At 38.6% G+C, this 12,060-nt stretch overlaps 1 protein-coding gene across 2 annotated transcripts in view; it reads left to right on the forward strand.

The window, feature by feature from the left end:
- Positions 1-6,126, forward strand: part of KCNMB4 (potassium calcium-activated channel subfamily M regulatory beta subunit 4) — a 63,579-nt gene extending 57,453 nt beyond the window's left edge. The window contains exon 3 of one of the 2 annotated variants that reach the window (XM_007106600.3): positions 2,793-6,126. In XM_007106600.3, coding sequence (XP_007106662.1) covers positions 2,793-2,961 — 169 coding nt within the window. In that variant the 3' untranslated portion in view covers positions 2,962-6,126. The remainder of the gene's footprint in view (positions 1-2,792) is intronic. The other variant, XM_055085209.1, reaches the window with a different exon arrangement.
- The last annotated feature ends 5,934 nt before the right edge of the window (positions 6,127-12,060 follow it).

A 12,060-nucleotide genomic window follows, 5' to 3' on the forward strand; every position in this document is an offset into this window, starting at 1 on the left:
CAGCCTCAACAATAGTGACTAGAGAAGAAAGGTAAAAGATGCTCACTGAAGCATTTTACTAGAAAATTAGCTGTAAAACACGTTAGTATAGAAATCACATACAAATTCATTAAAATAGTGTTAAAAATTCAAGTCCCCTTCTGCCAACGCCCCCCCCTTTTTAAAAACCATCTTAACCGCATATAAGTATATAGTCCGTGGTATTAAGTACATTCACATTATTGTACCCTCTCACCCTTTGATGAAGAATCTAGTTCATCTTTGTACAAATCGATTCTGCAGGAGTAGAACAATCCAAGAAAGAAGGGGAGGGGAGGAGAGGGGAAAGAAAAGTAAGAAGGAAGGTAGGTAGGAATAAAGGTAAGAAGGAAGGGAGGGAGGAAAGTCACGCAGAGAAACTTTCACCTTCCCTTGCACATGTAGGTAGAGGGTCTGACAGCAGTGAGCTCTCGTGGCTGGAGAAAGAACCATGGCAGTGCTGCAAGTGGGATTTCAAAGACTGGAAAATATGACTAGAACTGTGTTGTGCCCTATTTTTGGACCCAGTCCTCTGCTTTTTCACATTCAAGGCTTGAAGTTTGCTGAAATTTTGCATGGCTAACAAGGCTGCAATTGGGATGGTTTCCCCTTCACCAGTAGCAAGTCATTACTTAGCACCATCTATGTGCAGAATAAACAGGCAATGACAAAGTCAAGGGTCTTACAGAAGCAAAGGATACGCACATTAATATATATCACAAATTAATGGTAGCACAAGTTTTGAAGACAATGTGTTGCTATAGGAATTCATAAAAAAGGAGTGACTTCTGCAAGCCAGGATGATTTTTGCTTAATTGTTACAATGACTCTGCATTCACTTAGTTCAAATTTTAATTGAAATCAAATGTCAATAAAAATCTCACTTTATGTGCAGGATTTGATATGATATTATGCACAAAAAAGGGCAAGGATTATGTAATTTCAAAGCCAGTCTGCAAAACCGTTTTTATTAATGCTACATGATGGCTGCATTACAGGTAGAAGAGACATATCCAACATTCTTTGTCAGTCTTCTGGGAAAATAGGTCTTGAATTATGAAAAGCTGTGGTTAGTGAGAGCGCCTCAGGAATACATTCCTCTGTTAAATGCACTGCTCTTGTACTCTAAAGCCTCTGATGTTCTTGAGGGCAATTGGACTGACTATTCCGCATTATTTTATTTTATGGTGGAAGCATTGCTACTCTAGCATAATGGAACAGACTTTCCAGTGGCTGAAATGGAAATATCTTGCAAAATGTAAACCTCTTGTATGAAAGTTAAATTCCCAGGATCTCTGTCTAGTGGCCAAAGATGACAGATCATGGCTTGTGGAATGTATCTCATCTTCACTTCCCATGAATGAGACCAATGTTGGAATTGCAAATAGAAGCCCCACATTGATAAGATTGAGATATATTGCTAAGACTTTGCAAAATATATCAAGAAAGTGGTCAGTGGTTTAAAATGATGGCTAACCCTACCCAGAAGCATGGAGAAATGCATTAAATCCAACCATTCACTAGTCTGTTCATTATTTAAAACCTTCACATGGTGAAGCTGAGTCGACCTGAAGACTACACCATAGGTCTTTCTGTCTAAATTCAAATAGTGACTTTAACTGACTATTTTTGTAAATTAAGATCATTTGGCAGGTACATGAAAAAATGCTCAACATCACTAATCATCAGGGAAATGCAAATCAAAACCGCAATGAGATATAACCTCATACCTGTCAGAATGGCTATTATCAAAAAGACAAAAATAGTGTTGGTGAAGATGTGGAGAAAAGGGGACCTTTGTGTACTGTTCGGGGGAATGTAAATTGGTGCAGCCACTATGGAAACTGTATGAAGCTTCCTCAAAAAATTAAAATTAGAACTACCATATGATCCAACAATTTCACTTCTGGGTATTTATCTGAAGAAAATGAAGACACTAATTTGAAAAGATATATGCACCCGCATGTTTATTGCATCATTACTTACAATAGGCAAGACATGACAACAACCTGTGTCCAACAATGGAAGAATGGCTAAAGAAAATGTGATTTTACATATAAATTATATATAATATATATAATGGAATATTATTCAACCATAAAAAAAGAACAAAATCTTGCCATTTGTGACAACGTGGATGGACCTTGAGGGTATTATGCTAAGTGAAATAAGTCAGAAAGAGAAAGACAAATGTCATATGATTTCACTTATATGTGTCATATGATTTTACTTACATGTGAAATCACATATAAATATATAAATACATATAAACAACAACAACAAACAACTGGGCTTATAGATACAGAGATTGGATTGGTGGTTGCCAGAAGTGGAGGGTTGGGGAAGTGGGCAAAATAGGTGAAAGGGGTAAAAAACAAAACAAAACATCATTTGGGTTTGGGTTTGTTTGACAGTGCCAACCCGTAAGCAATTTTTAGACTAATTCAGCAGACATTAAAAGATGCGTGAGAAAGTGGAATATGTTAAGCAACTTAGAATGGAGGAAAATAATAGGGTAAGAGATTGCTATACTTTTGACATTTTACATGTAAATCACATTATAAATAATATGCATCAATTACTTGATTCAAGACCTCAGAACTTTTCATAATGGATTTGAAGCACAAAGTACAGTATTTATAGTCAGCGTGAAGTCTTTGCTTTCAATGATGGTTGTGAACTTTGGGCTAGAAAGCAAGTTGAGCTCCACACTGTGAAGAGTTATGTCAAGGCAGTTGACCACTCTTTCTTTCCTGTTCTCCACTGTCTTGCAGACCAGATGATGTGCTCCTGCATCGCACGCATGATGAGATTGTCCTCCTGCATTGCTTCCTCTGGCCCCTGGTGACATTTGTGGTGGGCGTTCTCATTGTGGTCCTGACCATCTGTGCCAAGAGCCTGGCAGTCAAGGCAGAAGCCATGAAGAAGCGCAAGTTCTCTTAAAGGGGAGTCGGCTTATGGGAAGCAAAGCACAGAAGCTGCACTCATCTGCACACATCTACCTGCAGAGCCTGCTTCCTGGCGCAGGAGATGGAAGGGGCTGTGAGAGGTCTCTGAGAGGCTCCCCCTCAATGATAGCAGAAACAGGCACAACCGGAAGACTTGGAACCTCATAGATTGTTTTCCATGTGTCGTGGCGATGGCTAAAGGGTCAAGCTGTACGGAGTATCTGTTTCAGAAAATCCAGTAGAAGTTAATTTTCTTCGGGAAGTAACAGTATATAATTGTACAGTGTAGAATACAAACCATTATGATTTATGCTACTTAAAAATATTAAAAGAGAGTGGTCTGTGTTCTTTTCTATTTTCTTTTTTATGCTTAGAACACCAGGGTTTTAAAAAAGGGTCTTACGGGTTTCATTTGATTTTGCTAGATTAAAATTTTACTTGGAGACAGGAATTCCTGCACAAGTCTTGACCTCACAATGTAATCCCCAGTTTCCACTATTAAAGAGTACCTTTTGACTCCTGCTTGAAAAAGGAAAACTGCACTGTTAACTCAGACTCCAGTCACTCCTGTGGCTCTTCAGCAAGGAAGCCTCAAAGATTGGGAAAACATTCTCCACACTCGCCTTTGCCTCTGCACTGTTTTTCACCAGATTATTTCTTAGGAGAGGGAGATGATTCTGAACAAGGCCTGTCCTAGCTCTAAGAGCACTGTGCCTCTTTATTCATCTGTTCAGGTTTTTTTTGATGGATTTTATCTCTGTGCAGTAGAATGTACATGATGTGAAGGACACTTTTCAGCTTAGTTAAATGCTATTTTCACTTCTTTTTTCTTTTAGGTCAGAAAAAAAATAGTCAAAATCAGTTAAACGTTTTATTATGTTTTCTTTGTCCTTGCTTTGATGTTTTCAGTATTAAAACGAAAATATTGCTGCAGTTGTTCCGTTTGCTTGGACACACCTGGAGATGCAAGCCAGCTCACGTCACTCTGCTGATGAGCTCTCTGTGCCTTTATCAAAAGTTCATTGAGGAGACCATACTTCTTTGCATCTGTTCATTAGCTCAGATTCCAAATATCAATCACAGGTCTCAGTGAATATCAAAGCTACCCGATTTATTTACCATGTGGAACCAAACCTTTGTTTAGATGAGATGTACATTTTTGGTCAAGGAAAAAACTGACAACATAATCTCTTTTTTGGTTTCTTCTAATATTCTTCAGACATGCTTCTATTAGAATAAAGGCAAATTGGAATTTAAGGGCAAGCTTCCCTCAGTTATTTGTGCAGCATTCTAAGAAAGATACGTATTAGTGGAATGATGATTTCCTGACTTTTAGTCTACATACCAATGTTTTCTTAATTTTAGAACGCAAGTAATTGAGTGAGCCATTGTCTTCTGTGGAAGACTAGCGTGTTGGATGATATTTTTCTTCCAATTCAAGTGTTACAGATTTCACTGTGAAAAAGGCCTTGAACACACTATTTATGACATCCTTTGAGGCAGCTACAGTGCCTTGACTTCAATCCCAGTTTTCTGTTGCAGCATCCCTGTTGTCTTAGCAACACAGTGAACCATTCTGAAGCACAGAGTAACACGAAACTGGGAATCAGAGAAAGTCACCTTTGCATCACATTGTGAGAGATGAAGTCTACTTTTTCCATTTTTATCTTAACCCAATAATCTGTGATTAAGTGATTACAGGGAGTAGATAAAAATAGTACATCAACATTTGTGTTGGTAAAAAGGGAAGGTGATATATATTGATGAGTTTTTATTTACCAGTTTTTTACTCATCCATTTATATTAACTAAATGCTTCCATTTAGGTTCAAAGAGTACACCTGATTATATTCTGTAGGCTGATTTTTTTGGAAAAAAGGAGAAGCATGCTGAATGACTGAGGTCACATATAGTTTTAAGGTCTTCCTTGCTTGTAGCCAGTTAAATTTGAGGTTCTTTATTATACTTATCATTAAAGATAGAATTTGAAGGAACAAGAAGACATTTTTAAGATCACAGAAGGTAAAGAAGTTTAACTTCTTAATATTTTAATTTTCTTTTTTATATAAGCAAGGAAATGGTATAAGCTGCTAGAACAGAAACCCCAAAATATGATGACTCATGTAAGATAGGAGTTGATTTCTTTCTCATATAGCAATCCAGAGGTAGTTGAGAAGTCCAGGACAGGGAGGGCAGCCTCTGTTTCATAAGGTAATCAAGGGATCCAGAATTTGTCTACCTTGTTGTCCTCTCATTACCAAATGTGTTATTCTTCCCATAGTCAAAGCTGGCTCAGAAGCACAGCCAATTTGTAGCCTGAGAAAAGAGAGGAATTTGGGAGCTAGCTCTTTCCTTTTAAGGAAGTTCCACCCATCACTGTGCTTATAGTTCATTCATGAATACTGACTATATAACTATACCTAGCTTCAAGGACTGCTGGAACATGTTATTCCAGCTAGATGGACATATGTCCTACTAAAACTCCGGGGGGAAAAAAAAAAAAGAGAGAGAGTGAATACTACAGTAAAAGACAGAAATGACGGGCAGCTGTCCATGGCCGGTGCCATGATGAAAATCTGAGCAGAGATGACAAAGATCTCTTGCCCTGGCAGGGTATACAGTCCTTGGTTAGACTTTGCTCTCTGGGAGGAACTCCCTTGTCCACTGCCTTCTGTGGCCTCTAATTGACTTCCAGGAAATTCTTGCTCTTCAGATTACATAGCCACGTATGAAACTTCTGGGAGGCATCACAGCTTTTGCAGGCCCCTGCCTGCTGGTGGAGATTTGCAGACCTAGGTTTCTTTAGAGACTGAACAAATGTAGAGTCTTATAGTTTAGAGGATTGTTGTTTAATTGACTGTTGTACGGAGTCTGACTCCATTTTCGATGTCTGACTGATAACAGCTTTTCCTTTCTTCTCCCCATATTCCCTTTCCCCTTCTGTTCCACATCTGGGCAAGCTGATTAGAGAGCCTGGGTACCCCCTGCTTTGGACTGGCTGGGAAGTTCAAACCACACGAGCCCTGGCCTGCTCGCAGGAAACCTCTCCCTGCCCCACACCCTAAGAATAATAAAAGCCAAGCCAGTCAAGTCATTTTTGGATCTACTCGGGAACTGCCCCACTCTCCCAGAAAGTGTCATTCATTATGTGAATAATAAACCTTTTCATACCCTCTTGATGTGAGTGTGGTTATTAGTCGCAACATCCAAACCAAATTTTGGGTAACGGGGTCCAACTGGCTTCTGAGGGGTGCTTACAACATTGGTGATAAAACTTCATCAAAACATGGTTTTTGGTCTTTTTGCTTTCAGTTTTGTTAGTTCAGATGAAAGTATCCACAGCCAAAGGGCTACTCTCATTATATCAGTAGTTCTTAAGGTAGCAGCATCTTATTTACTGTGTCTGTGCTTGGCCCGTATCTCCAGCCCTTAATCGAGTGGCAGCCACTTTGAAGCCTTCTAGAAAAGTGGGTTTAATTAAGAATGCAGTGCCCTTTAGGTGGTCTTTTCTGCTCAACTGACTTCCATTGTCCAGCCAGTAATACCTAATGGAGACTTGAGAAAGACTGCATAATAATCTGCTGTTTGGAGTATAGAAGCCAAAGGGCTACAGGATATAGGCCCAGCTCTTGTAACAAAGCTGAGTTACCTAGTTATAACTAGTTTTTCTTGTTTCACTATTTTTCACGGTTCCTCACTATAAAAAACATCATAGCTCTGCTTTTTTCTAACTAATTTCCCCATAGCTACATGTCTGCCTTTCAAGTTGCTAGTGCCAGTTTTACCTAATGGTTAGTCAAAGCATAACAAGGGTCTCCAGTTTTCCATCTTGTAGTATTTATTTCCTTGCTGCCTGGCAACAATGCAAAGCCACATAATTTAGACTTTTGTTATGATGGGGATATAATTTACATTGCCTTTTTCTTTCTTTTTTTTTTTTTTTGTCCCCTGCCTCGGCAGGCAGACTCTCAACCACTGCGCCACCAGGGAAGCCCATACATTGCCTTTTTCTGAATGGTCTCATCTGATGATCTCAGCTGGTGATTCCCAGATGTATTATCTCCTGCCCTTACCTGTTTTGAGCTCTGAATGTATTTGCAATAGCTCTGATGCATTCTTTCTTTTTTTTTTTTTTAACATCTTTATTGGAGCATAATTGCCTCACAATGGTGTGCTAGTTTCTGCTCTACAACAAAGTGAATCAGTTATACATATACACATGCCCCCACATCTCCTCCCTCTTGCGTCTCCCTCCCTCCAACCCTCCCCACCCCACCCCTCCAGGTGGTCACAAACCACCGAGCTGATCTCCCTGTGCTATGCGGCTACTTCCCACCAGCCATCCATTTTACGTTTGGTAGTGTATACATGTCCATGCCACCCTCCCACTCCGTCACAGCTCACCCTTCCCCCTCCCCACATCCCCAAGTCCATGCTCTAGCAGGTCTGTGTCTTCACTCCCGTCTGATGCATTCTTAGGTCTCTTTCTCAAGTGTAGTGATGGGCAGACAATGCAATGACAATAAGTAATGGGACAAAATATTACCAAACAACATGGATAAGGAACCGTTTACCTGGCTCAGATAATTTGTCCTTTTGAAAAATTACTGAAATATATCAATCCATTATAACAACATTTTCCTAATATCTCAACATTCCTGATACATGCTGTACAGTTCAGAGGCACTGTACTCTCCATGGTCCTGTCCCATGGCTTGGGCCTCTCCTTTCACCATATTTGTAAATCTGGTTCTTGTTCATCAGGTCTGAGCTTAAATATTGACTTTTCCTAAAAGCCTTCCCTAAATCCTATACAAGTAGATTTCTCCTGTCATCCTCTTCCTCTTTATCCTTCTTTCTTTCTTCCTTTGTAGTACCTACTGCTGCTTATACTTATTTGTTTACTTGTCTATTATTTATCTCTCTCATTAGATGATAAGATCCATAAGAACAATGTTGATGGAATTTTTTCCCCACAACTGGCATAGTGCCTGACACATTAAGGTGCTAAATAAATGGATAAATGCTCCCCAGATCCATTATGTCCTTTGTACATACTGTTTCCACGTCCTTTCCAACAAGAAACTTATTGATCTTTTTATCCATAATGACCATGATAATAATAACCCCCAATTAACTCTTATTAAGTGGTTTCCATGTGCATCTAAATGCCTTGTCAAACAGCTTTCTAAGTTCTTCACCAAAGCTGGGCAGAGTAAAACACTTAGCATACTACCCAGGGCATAATTAACCCTGGAAAAAATTAAAATTAATGAATAAACATATATTGCAATTTTAGCCTTAAAATGAAAAAGTTATAAAACAGATAAGCTTATGTTTTTGTATTTAAATATCATATGCTATCCTTTAAACAAGTGAACAGTAGAATAATCATTCTACTGTTATCAAATTATTCTAAAAGTTAAGCAGCTTAATACAACAAACATTTATTTTCTCATATCGTTTCTGAAAGTTAGGAATCAGGAAGTAGCTTAACTGTAATTCTAAATTATTCTTGGTGAAATTTTGCCACTTAGAAAGATAAGTGCATGGGTTAGGGTTATAGTGGAAGTAAGGAAGGAAGGAAGGAAGAAGCAGGGGTTCAGCAGAATGATAGTGGGGAACTTTTTTTTTTTTTTTTTTGTGGTACGCGGGCCTCTCACTGTTGTGGCCTCTCCCGTTGCGGAGCACAGGCTCCGGACGCGCAGGTCCAGCGGCCATGGCTCACGGGCCCAGCCGCTCCGCGGCATGTGGGATCTTCCCGGACCGGGGCACGAACCCGTGTCCCCTGCATCGGCAGGCGGACTCTCAAACACTGCGTCACCAGGGAAGCCGGAACTTTTGATAAGACACAATTGTCCATTAGCCAGGCACCTTAGAACAAAAAGTGAGCAAAGTTCAGTTGTCTGCATTTTTTGATTAATGTGAAGAAGCTTCCAAAGAAGCTATTGGAGACTTCAGGAATAGACTTTTCAATAGCGTCGATAGCTTTCAAGAGTAGATACTGAAGCATATGTGACCCTTGCTCTTTCCTCACTTTTTGTGAATAATCTTAAGCCAGAAAAAGGGGATTTCACATGTAAACAATGCCTGAAATTGGAAATAGCCCCGTTGCCAGATCTTAACACCTCCTCAGGGAAAATTTTCAAAGAGCCCCGGAGACCTAAGACTTAGAATAAACCAGTATTCTTACATATAAAACTACTATATGCTTCAAGGGAGGGAAACACTAGATAAAGATGTCTGTAGATGTTGTAAACAGAAAAGATACTGGAAAAGCAACTGTGATAGTTAACAAGCTGAAGAAAGGAAAAAGTGAGTGAATAGAAATGTGCTCTGAAGGGGGGAACCAAGTACCGACTTAGCCCTTTACTCTTACATTTCACAGGTTGAAATTTCTTTAAATATTAAATGACAGTTGTGCAAATGTTTTTTTGATAATGGACTGCAGGAGAGAAAAAAGTTTTCCTCAACACTATTAGGGTCCCTGGCTAGGTCTAAAAATTAAACTGATGAGACAGATTAACAGGAGAAATACATACAAATTTTATCGAATTTTTACATGTACCTGGGAGCCTTCACAAGAGAATGAAGACCTGAAGAAGTGACCAGAGCAGGAAGCTTTTATACCTTTTAGACAAAGAAACAATAAATTTGTGAAGAATTGACAAGATAAGGGGATTTGGGCTAGAGGTAGTAAATGGTAAAGAATAACTAGGAAGATAAGGGTTAGTTTAACAAGGCTTGTTGGTTCAGATTTCTCAGCCCCAAATGTCTTCCTTCTTCCTGGTACAGGGAGTGTACCTTTTACAAGGGAAATTTATCTCCTGCTTTTAGGGAAGAAGGACAAGTGAGGGGGGAGGTCATAGTGACCTTCTTGCTTCTGCTGTTTTCTCAAACTCCTTCAGCTTAAGATACTTAGTATGCCAAGGTGCCATTCTGGGGGATAGCGTGTTCTGAACCCCATCAGCATGCTACAGTACCAACCTGAAACTCAGTGGGTGAGGGTATAGACTTGTTTAGGACCTCAGGATCATAAATAAAATAGCCATTCTTTACTTCCCTGTGACACTAAACCCAAATGCTATTTTATCATAGGGTTAACATGTTCTAGACTCATAAATCTGTACTATGCTTTCTTTAGTAGTTCCTTAGTTTAGATTGAAATGGTTAATTCTGCTCACCCTTTCCTGGAAAGCTCAGCAGTATGCCTTGACAGTTATGCTTCAGTGATTTATTTAATGAGGGGCCCTCCTGCTTTTTTTTCATAAGACCCTGACTAAGACCTTATAGACCTTAACTTTCCTTGCAATTCTATTCTTACCCAATATATGGACGACCTCTTGACCTTTTATTAGATTCTGAAGATGAGTTGAGCTCTCTCAATTAATTTCATTAATCTTCTTAACAGTTTTAACTCAGAAAGGACTTTAAGTTAGAAGGAATGTTATAATTTTGTCAAAATAAAATGTATCACCTATGACAAGATTTATCCCAAGGAGGTAAATCCCATCACTTTGGACAGACTAAAAGTCATTCAAAAATTTTCCAGGCCAGTTATTCAGACTTAATTCAGAGTAAATTAAGAGGATTTCCTGGGTCTGATAGCTATTGTAGGCAGTTTCCAACTGTTCTAAAATCACTAGGTCTCTTTGTGAGTTAATCAAGTTATCAGTAATCAAAACTCTTCCTTGGGAATGTAAACATGAGCTGGCATTTTGTGATTTAAAATTAGCTTTTCAGATGCAAACTATTATATATAGATTGGATAAACAAGGTCCTACTGTATAGCACAGGGGACTATATTCAATATCCTGTGATAAACCATAATGGAAAAGAATATGAAAAAGAATGTATATATATATGTATAACTGAATCACTTTGCTGTACAGCAGAAATTAACACAACATTGTAAATCAACTATACTTCAATAAAATAAATTTTAAAAAATAAAATAAAATTAGCTTTTTAACATCTTTCTACTCTGGGTCAACTTAAGTATCTTAAGCCTTTCTACCTATTCATGCATAAACAATCTGGACAAACCCTTAATGTTTTGACTCAGCTTCATGCTATTTATCAGAGAAAAGTTTGCTATAGCTTTTTTCTTGACCCTATGTTAAAAGTTCCACTTCCTGGTTGCAGGTTAATAGTCACTAAAGCTAAATTAGTGGAGGCTATTGCTAACTAGTAACTCCTTCAGACTTGCACCCTCATGATATACAGTCTTTGTTGCCTACTGAAAAGACACTCTATTTCTTAGCAGGTAGCCTTACCTCACGTGAAATTCTTTTATTTTCTCCCTCACCCATTTCCTTCCCTGGTAGTAATACTTTAAATCCTGCTACTTTCCTTCTTTTACCGGAAGGAGTAACTCATGACTATCTAACCTCTGTCCAAGAACAGTCCATGCCCTGAACAAATATATTAGAAACTCATCTAGAAAACTCAGAGTTAACCTCGTTTGTTCACAGGTCATACCTTGAGGTGAAAACATTAAGGGAGGTGGGATAAATTGGGAGATTGGGATTGACGTATATACACTAATATGTATAAAACAGAGAACTAATAAGAACCTGCTGTATAGCACAAGGAACTCCACTTCCCTGTACAGTAGAAACTAACGACATTGTAAAACAACTATACCCCAATAAAAAAAATTTTCTTTTAATTAAATTATTAGGCTGGATATGTCAAAACAGGTCTCAACTTACTCCTAAAATAATGATCCTTCACTGGAGCCAAAGTCACCCAGAAGGCAGTGTACTCACCAGGACTTGTCAATTGAGTAGACATAAAGAGAGTTAAATTAATAGCAATAGTTAAATTAAGAGCAATTAATAACAATGATCCTTCACTGGAGCCAAAGTCACCCAGAAGGCAGTGTACTCACCAGGACTTGTCAACTGAGTAGACATAAAGAGAGTTAAATTAATAGCAATGGTGGGAGGTGGAGAATGTTTTGGAAATAACAAAGGATCTTGATCTATATAAGAAAAAGAAAACAAACAAAAATGGTCAAAAGACTAAGAAACTCTAAAGTGTTCTAATGTTTCTTAAGGAGGTGGAATGCCATATAAAAAGGGATAACACGA

Source organism: Physeter macrocephalus, chromosome 6 (genome assembly GCF_002837175.3).
Source record: "Physeter macrocephalus isolate SW-GA chromosome 6, ASM283717v5, whole genome shotgun sequence".
In the NCBI taxonomy this organism is placed as follows: Eukaryota; Metazoa; Chordata; class Mammalia; order Artiodactyla; family Physeteridae; genus Physeter; species Physeter macrocephalus.